Source organism: Glandiceps talaboti, chromosome 17 (assembly GCF_964340395.1).
Source record: "Glandiceps talaboti chromosome 17, keGlaTala1.1, whole genome shotgun sequence".
In the NCBI taxonomy this organism is placed as follows: Eukaryota; Metazoa; Hemichordata; class Enteropneusta; family Spengelidae; genus Glandiceps; species Glandiceps talaboti.
This window is the reverse complement of record NC_135565.1, coordinates 20,934,750-20,944,479: the sequence shown is the minus strand read 5'-3', so window position 1 is coordinate 20,944,479 and position 9,730 is coordinate 20,934,750. Positions and strand designations below refer to the sequence as shown.

General features: G+C 35.4%; 1 protein-coding gene across 1 annotated transcript; it reads left to right on the top strand.

Annotated features, from left to right (window-relative positions):
• Positions 1-19: 19 nt before the first annotated feature.
• LOC144448509 (sialate:O-sulfotransferase 1-like) lies at positions 20-4,759 on the top strand. The gene is made up of 4 exons (XM_078138773.1): positions 20-311; positions 1,577-1,707; positions 2,502-2,667; positions 3,409-4,759. Exons 1-4 carry the CDS (start codon positions 53-55, stop codon positions 3,792-3,794), a joined length of 942 nt encoding a protein of 313 aa, XP_077994899.1. The 5' UTR covers positions 20-52; the 3' UTR covers positions 3,795-4,759.
• The last annotated feature ends 4,971 nt before the right edge of the window (positions 4,760-9,730 follow it).

Sequence of the window (9,730 nt, the reverse complement as noted above, 5' to 3'; positions counted from 1 at the left end):
ATCATCATCGTGATGAAGCGAAACAGCAGACGGTGTAGGTGGAAGTGTAGGTATGAAGAGCGGTCGTTTGGTAAGGAAATACATCGTTACTCTCTCTCTACTAACGTTGCTGATTACGCTGTTTTATTTTGTTCATTATCAGAGTAATGTTAGTCCTTTCAGTAAATTGTATCGTATCATTGGTGGCAAACTTTCACTCTCTGGAGTAGACGAACGAGCCACCAACAGCAACGTGACTAAAAGTGTACGACCACCAGTGAAGCAATGTAACGACGCCGTGACGTGGAACACTAGGGATAAGCCTGTAGTCGGTAAGTTTGATCCGTAAGTCGTTTGTGGACTGTGATAGTGAGATTTTCTGGTGAGATTGGTAAATACAGTAATCCATGACAGTCAACAACAGTCTAGTTCCTAATACAGTATCGTAACGATTTACACCTCCACTTACTAGTTAGAAACCACGTTGGCAACCAGACTAACTCAACAAGGGTAGAATGATAATCACAGGCATAGACCCTATACGAAATGCTATTCGTGTACGGAGTCCCTTTCGTTACAAATTCCCTGTCTGTACTTTCGTGTAAAGTCGCAACTAGACTTGCACCAATACCTCGCGAGAATTTGTTGAAGTCTCAGTCATCAAATGTTTTAAGTTTGTTCACAGTCCCCCTATCACGTGGTTTATTATTCATTCTTAGTTTTGTGAAGGAAAATGTCCTCAACTTTTTATCTTTTTCCCAGTTCATAGTAGTCTTTCAAATAAATACATTCTATGTTTGTATGGAATAACATTTTAGATAACTGTATTATAACAAATTTTTAGATTGGATTTGACTTGGCAAAAAATATTCATAAAAATATAAACAAAAAACGGACATTCAATACTACAACAACCACTTTGCATCAAAGACAAAAGATAAAACAATGAATATATTTTGTGAGGATGACACACAAAGAAGTTTTAACTTATTTCCATTGTGATCCTCTTATATAAAATATCACACAAAGGCTAAAAAGAACAATGAATTAATACAATACAATACAATACAATACAGACACTGTATACTAAAAAGACAAAAGGTAACACAATTGACAACTACATATGGATGAAAATGAAAGTAGAACAAGAACAGATTATTGGAAATAAACAAACTGACTTTCTTTTAGTCAATATTAAGTATACTTCTGTTTTGTGAGATTGTGATAACACTGATTTACTTACCGGATATCATTTATCTGTTATCATATCACTGCATAGTTCCCATTTTTTGGAAAGAGTGTTTTTAATTACCTGGGGTTTTTTTTGCCCTATTTTTTTTTTACTAGTTCCCATTTTTTGGAAAGGGTTTTTTAATTGCCTGGTTTTCTTTCACTCATTATACGGTTGTAATGTATATGTAATGTGTCTTTTGGAAAATATCACTTACATTTTATGTAGTTGTAAATCATGGTTGTTGCATATTGCAACATTTTTGTAGATAAACTGTGTATGTGTAGGAGTACATGATTATTATATATTTTCATAATTTATTTATTACCAAACTAAACCTAGCTATTTATCATTATTTGTGTACAGGATTACTTGGAGCCCCTGGTTCAGGGTTGCTATGGTTACGTGTCATAATTGAACAGCTGACTGGATCCTACTCTGGTAGTGTATATCATGACTTTCCAAAACAATTCAAAGGAGAAGGACGTAAAGAAAAGGTACAGTTTCAAAAATGAATTGTCTGTCTGTTGAATCTGAGTATATATGTACAAGGTACAAGGTACTAACAGAATTTGGAAAAAGAAAATTCAATATGTGTGGTCAGATGTCAATTATGTAGAATTGTATGTATAAACATGATAAAGTTAGTTTGTTAAAAGTACACAAATGTATATAATTTTACATTAAAAAGACATGTAAAGATCCATTTGTATAGGCCTATCAGCATAAAGTGGTGTACTCCTCAGACCTGTTATTACAATTTGCAGTTAATAATGTTTCACATACAAGTAATATTTTCTTGAAAACTCCACTTTTTACTAAATATTAAAACAAAGTCGTAATTATAAAACCAAAATGGCTAAATTCTTGAAGAGATTTATAAACACAAATTTGTGTGTGCATTTTGAGAAATTGCTGTGAGTCAGTCAGAATGGTGTGTCAAATTTACTTGAAAAGAGGGTGCAATGATCTCAAACTATGAAAGCTGACTACATTGGTCTAGGTGTACTCTGAATTGATAAAGGTCCTCAATCACCCCCACCCCCACCCATTATGATTAGGGTATTCATTTAACCCCCTTGCAAATACTTTTTGTACATGTCATATTCACATTGAAATCAATTTTCTGATAGTATATGAATAATTGAACAAATTTAACAAAAATTTGTAAAAGTTAATTTTCACCAATTAAAGCACTTTTTTAATGATATCTAAACCTATAAACCATGCACATGAAATATAAAACGTTTTGTATCGTCTAATGTTCTTCTCTGTTTTTCTTGACTACCAGGTATTGACTGTGATGTCATACTATGCCCATAAACTAGCAGAGATGCAGTATGGTATAATATTATATAGAAAAGTCAAAGACTGTGTCCAGACAGATTATATTGACAAACAGTACTATTCACTTAATATCAATACAAGTATTGATGACTTCAACGCTGACTTTAACGGTAAGATTTACATTTCTATAAGACAATGTAAACATGGTAGGTTCTGGAGAGTAAACTAGGGAGTACAACATTGTTGTATTTCTTCCAGTTAACACTTGTTGCCTGGCTATGAAGGCAGTAGTAGATGTCTATTACCCTGAAGGCTGTTATGTAGCAACTATCTCCTAAGGCTGAAAGCTGAGGGAAAATAGTTTCTACCTAACAGTACGAAGGATAACATGAAAGACATCTTATAATTTATAATGCCCAAATATAGCCATGCAGGCAATAAGTGTTTTATATCATTTGACATCATTTTCTATTTCATCCATCAAAAGTGTAACAAAATATCAGAGACTTCCAATATTTTGATGACTGACAGCCATCTTCCTCTGGTAATCAGGTCATGACCCCCAAAAAGGTCATGACCTCAAGCCTAAGGTGGTGTAAAAGTTAGAACCGGTTCCCCTGCGTCTCCTCTCTTAGAAATGGTAGGTACATATCTGGTAGAGTGGATTGTTCCTGTTAAGCATTTATCCTCACAATTTGATATGTATTGACTATATAGAGTACTTTTCTGTATTGTTCTCCCTTAATAATTCTCTCTCCAATATCTTAACTTTCCCAATAAGTACGTTGAGGGCATACTTACATCTTTCAATCACTGGTCTATGACTGCCCTGGACTAGTGGCAGCTCTGGGCCACAGAGTTGAATGTATTACAACCAACTTAAATGCAAATTCTTTCTTTGTTTATTTCAGTGGACCAATGGACAGAGTTTTCAAAGATGAACATAAATGAATGGGAAGAAATGTATCGACTATATTTGGAAGCAAAACTTCCATATTTGGTAATAATGTATGACAATCTATGGAAACCAGAGAAATTAAAATTTGAACTGATTCGGATAGCAAGGTTTCTAGACATATCTGTACCACAGGGGATTTTAGAATGTATCTCACAAAATGCACAGAATTTTAAATTTAAACCAGTATCACTGAATCGTAAATTTAATCCATACAGACTTCTATTGAATGATGAACAAATTAGACTAGAGAAGTTTGATAAATATATTGAAAAAAGACTTAGAGATATTTATAAAAAGCCAGATCCTATAGTACGTTGGGAAAATGAGATTATTGTGTAACAGTGGTTTCATTACACTGAGATGTTACAATGGTATTTGCTGAGTTTGTAAGTTTTTTGTGAAAATACATAAACTCTCAATAGGCCTTTCCAAAATTTGGAATACTTCCCGTCTGTGTGTACCTTTGGACATACATGGTATAGGTTACTTGGTTAATCATAGAACATTACTGCTTTCCTCAATGTCTGAACAATATGTAAAACATCCCAGATTTACACTTCTATAGAAAACCAAGGTGTGAAGCGGTACAATGAGGTGATGGTACCCCAATTTGAGTGAGGACTGTAACTTCAGTCTGTACAACGCGCTGAGACGCATGTGTAGCATGTTTTCTTAAAAGAAATAAAATAATAATAATAATAATAAATATTCTCAGTTTCCTGTTTGCAGTCTGCAATGGCCTATTCAACTCAACTATTCTAGTATAATGGTAATTAACCTTCTATGGCATTGTTAGTACAGTTGATGGCATAATAGTTCATGTCTGTAAAATTTTAGTTTTACTAAATTATGCTGTAAACTTATTATGAAGTGTCAGGATTAAGATAAAGCAACGGTTGATATACTGTGCAAGATTACATACATGTCATTCATCCCAAAATCAGGCTCTGTTTGTGGGTATTGGTTGATAATGGTTGATATAATGATCGTGGCAGCTCTGCGAAATTAACTGTACTAGCTCTGAGAAAGTTAAGATATTGGATAGAGAATTCAGACAACAATACAGAAAATACTAGTAACCTCTTGTGGGTGCTGGTTGAGAGATGTGTTGTTTGTGGGTGCACTGATAGGACACATTGTGATGGTTAAATTTGGCATGATTGAGTAGAATACTGCAGGTACCTTCAATATTTACCCAAATTACATAAATTCCATACAGCCCACCTATGACACTATACAGTGCAGTGTTCAAGGGCAATAAAAGTTATATATAATGTGTATTAATGTGAATGTTGCTGGTTTGTGTCACAGCTTGATTTCAATTCTGCCAAGTGCAAGTTTGCTGCTTTGCTATCCAAATTGGTATGTATGGATGTTATGCAGATTAATAAAATGTTAATTATGCATATTAATTATTTGTAATTGTATTATTATGTCAATATGATAATGATCTTATTATCTATGTAGAATATTTTATGACTTAGTGGTACATTCCAAGACAAACCACTCAACAGACTTCGTGTCACATTCCCAGACAAACCACTCAACAAATATGGTGTCACATTCCCAGACAAACCACTCAACAGACATGGTGTCACATTCCCAGACAAACCACTCAACAGACATGGTGTCACATTCCCAGACAAACCACTCAACAAATTTGGTGTCACATTCCCAGACAAACCACCCAACAGCCATGGTGTCACATTCCCAGACAAACCACTCAACAGATTTGGTGTCACATTCCCAGACAAACCACCCAACAGACTTGGTGTCACATTCCCAGACAAACCACTCAACAGACTTGGTGTCACATTCCCAGACAAACCACCCAACATACATAGTGTCACATTCCCAGACAAACCACCCAACACACTTGGTGTCACATTCCCAGACAAACCACCCAACAGACTTGGAGTCACATTCTCAGATAAACCACCCAACAGACTTGGTGTCACATTCCCAGACAAACCACTCAACAGACTCGGTGCCACATTCCCAGACAAACCACTCAACAGACTTGGTGTCACATTCCCAAACAAACCATTCAACAGATTTGGTGTCACATTCCCAAACAAACCACTCAACAGACTCGGTGCCACATTCCCAGACAAACCACCCAACAGACTTGGTGTGACATCCCCAGACAAACCACCCAACAGACATGGTGTCACATTCCCAGACAAACCACTCAACAGACTTGGTGTCACATTCCCAGACAAACCACCCAACAGACGTGGTGTCACATTCCCAGACAAACCACTCAACAGACGTGGTGTCACATGCCCAGACAAACCACTCAACAGACAGTGTGTCACATTCCCAGACAAACCACCCAACAGACTTGGTGTCACATACCCAGACAAACCACTCAACAGACTTGGTGTCACATTCCCAGACAAACCACTCAACAGACTTGGTGTCACATTCCCAGACAAACCAGACTTGGTGTCACATTCCCAGACAAACCAGACTTGGTGTCACATCCCCAGACAAACCAGACTTGGTGTCACATCCCCAGACAAACCAGACTTGGTGTCACATTCCCAGACAAACCAGACTTGGTGTCACATCCCCAGACAAACCACTCAACAGACTTGGTGTCATATTAAAGAATATAATTTATTTTCTCTATTTTAAAGCTTTCTATTTTAATTTCTACACAAAACCACCAAGACAGTAAAAAAATCCCCTTTCAAAGAAGTACATTGTCTCATCCAGGTATGGTGACAAAATTTATACATCTACTAAGACAATTTACAGGCCTGGATAAAGCTAATTATCTAGAGTATAGGAATGCATGGATGGTTGGATGGATGGATGGGTGGGTAGACAGGAAGGTCAGTCATTGAATGGTAGACAGGTGGGGTAGGTAGGTCAGTTTGTAGATTGGAAGGTGATCACTAGGTGGGTAGGTAGGTGATAACTAGGTATGTGATATCTAGGTAGGTAGGTAGGTTGGTGTAGGTCAGCTTGTAGGCAGGTAGGTGATCACTTGGCAGGTAGGTAGGTGATCACTAGGTATGTGATTTCTAGGTAGGTAGGTGTAGGCACATTTACTTGATTGTGGTATAGGTCAGATTGTAAGTAGGTAGACAGACATGTATACTAGGTACTAGTATTTGGATTGGTAGGTTGATGGTGTTCAAGGACTGTCATGGTCTTGACATGCATTCTAACATGTGTGAAACGGAAATGAGCAGCTGGAACTTTAGTAGCTAATAGAAGGTGATAAATAGTGCCGTGAATACACTGTACTTAGGTATGTGTGAATGGGATAGCCAGTGCACACAAATCCCAGGCATAATCATAGCTGGTGTCGCTAACTTTGATATCCGAAAATCAAATGAAACTAACTTATCAACTACAGAAACCTTTGAAAATGCTTTTCTATCTCATTATGTGGACTTGTTTCCATAAAGTTCAAACATTCAACGAAATTTTTTTCATGAATTTGACCGACTGATCCACATGTATGTGAAAACATAGCGATAGATTCAGAAAGTTTCTCAACCTCTCTACGTCATCATCATATCGGAATACAACTTACAAGCATGTTGAGCTCGACCCCACCAAAGAACACTCACATGTGCCAATGGACTAGAATGACTATATGCTGAGAGACAATATAGTTATGTCAATATCAACTATATGCTGAGATCTTGATTCATTCATACAAATAACTATCTCATTTATGACAAAAGTCATTTTAATAATTCAAAATATTCTTTTATAAAGACAATTCTACTACCTTCCCCAAAGACACTTGCCTTCATTTTTTACTTTACACAGATAAAAAGAAAGTTTGGGAAAAAAGGGAAACATTACCTTAAAAGTAAAACTAGCTCCGATTACAGCGTAAAGAAAACTCTATCTTATCTTTAACATGTACTTTGTACTAGAAATAAAGGAACAATTCCATAATAAATACAAACAGGCCTTTGACATTGTTCTGACCACAAAGTGTGGGTCTTAAAAGAAAGTACATACATACCATAGAAATATACGGTATTGTCATAAAATTGATATTAAAATTCTACCAATAAAAAGATGTCTTGTTTCTTACACAGATGTTTATCAAATTTCAATCAAAAATTTCTTCATTTGGTACAAAAGATTACAAATATTCTTTACAAAAGTGATTGGCCAAAATCAAGGCACGCTATTGGTTGATCGGAATTGTCAAAATCTTCCACTATTTTGTAATGAATGGCAACAGTTTATCCCTAGCAAAAACAAAAGAATGCAAAAAGTACAAACACACATAGAGGGCGCTAGACTAATATTTGGGTACATAAAAGTTGCAACAGGTTGTATTTTGTTCACAAAAAGCATTGTGTGGTTCCGATAATATGAACATATCAATTTTTCACTCAAATATTCAGGCACTTTTGTGAACATTTCAAGGTTACAGAAAATTTTAAAGAAGCACAAAGAAATGGTAAAAACAAAGAAGGTTGGTGATAATAACTGGGTCTGTAGATTTTTGATTTGCTTGATTTCTATGGAGTAATATTCACTTCATATTAGATTCTGGTACAAGGACCATTATACAGACACATGTACTCACAGCAAGACATTAAGTCCACTCTTTTTTGAGGTCAACAAATTTTGTGATTTTACAAGTCTTCAGTTAGTTCTCAAAGATTAATTTTTACTGAATACCAGACTGGTACATTGTGTCCAAGTACAAGAAGGTATTTTAGTCACTACTTATTTTTTATGGCCTACCCGATAGACTACTTTTGGCTGTGTATTATTCAAGACCATGATATTGGGTTTATGGCCTACCCAATAGACTACTTTTGGCTGTGTATTATTCAAAACCATGATATTGGGTTTATGGCCTACCCGATAGACTACTTTTGGCTGTGTATTATTCTAGACCATGATATTGGGTTTATGGCCTACCTGATAGTCTAGTTTATCTGTGTATTATTCTAGACCATGATATTGGGTTTATGGCCTACCCGATAGTCTAGTTTATCTGTGTATTATTCAAGACGATTGGAGTCAAACATTGGGGTTTATGGCCTACTCTGGCTGTGTATTATCGGAACCACACATTTATTTTTGCAGGGCTTGAAAATAGAGTTTATAATATCTGTTGTATGTTATTGACCTCACTAAACCTAGTACATACAAATACCACTGAAAAGTTATGTATTCTTAATATACAGTGGTATAAATACATAGTGTATGCTGTCTTGATATGATTGAGATGTGTCTACAACCAGTATTCCCTATAAAGTTTCTTTGCAACTACAACATGCACATGTAGTAGTAATCTTATTTGTAAAAACGATGGTAATTTTTTGTGTGAATCAAATGCTTGGTGTTTATCTGCAGTAATCTCTTGTAGATATGTAATAAAGAACATTTTTCTATTTTATAAGGTAGAAACCTTCGAGGGAATACTGTAAAATATTAGCCTGTTTATGGTATATTCCATTCAATCTTTCATACTTTATGCTTGTAACTAGAATTTCAAAAAGCTGTTAACAGTTTGAAAATCTCAACGATTAATTGCCCAATCAGGTTGTTTGTCACCATGGTGTATTCAAATTTGTGCAGATGACACACATGTAAATGAAGTGTTTACAGATTGTCAACTGCATGTGTTCAGATTCTGCATATTTCATCTGCATACATTTGAATACTCCATGGTGATGGACAACCTGATTGGGCAATTATATACTTTGAGATTTTCAAACAGTATTAACAGTATTTGGCAATTCTAGTTACAAGTGTAAGGTATGAGAGATTGCACAGAATATACCATTATCATTGACAACAGGCTTGTAATATATTGACATAAATACATGTAGATATACTTTGAAATGGAAATCATGATCATAGCCTCATTGCTAGCTGTACCTATATATATATCTAAGAGTTGTGATGCTGTGTCTCCTGAAAACATAGAAGAACAAAACAAAACAGCAATATTTATACAAAACTGTGGTCCAACTTCAACATCCTAATTGTACTATTTTGAAACTGAATGTAGACAAAATGTTAAGTTCAAAGGTCGTGTGAGTTCAAAGGTCATGTGAGTTCAGGGCACAATGTGATGTCATTGAGTTGATGTTAATGAGATTGTCATTACATCACAATAAATGGAAGACAACTGTGTTGAGATAGCTCATTTGTATTCCACTTTACTTAAAAAATACTGATTTTTTGCTGAATATTCACTTCTGCCAATATCATTTCAAAATAAATTTTCATTCCAAGATAGCAGACAGCATGGACATAACCACTTCTTATTAACT

What these genes read in the sequence shown, in the direction of transcription:
- LOC144448509 (XM_078138773.1), top strand. Translation starts at nt 53, where the DNA reads ATGAAGAGCGGTCGTTTGGTAAGGAAATACATCGTTACTCTCTCTCTA. An exon ending in TAGGGATAAGCCTGTAGTCG is followed by an intron (nt 312 to 1,576) that starts GTAAGTTTGATC and finishes ATTTGTGTACAG; the next exon opens with GATTACTTGGAGCCCCTGGT. An exon ending in CTTCAACGCTGACTTTAACG is followed by an intron (nt 2,668 to 3,408) that starts GTAAGATTTACA and finishes TGTTTATTTCAG; the next exon opens with TGGACCAATGGACAGAGTTT.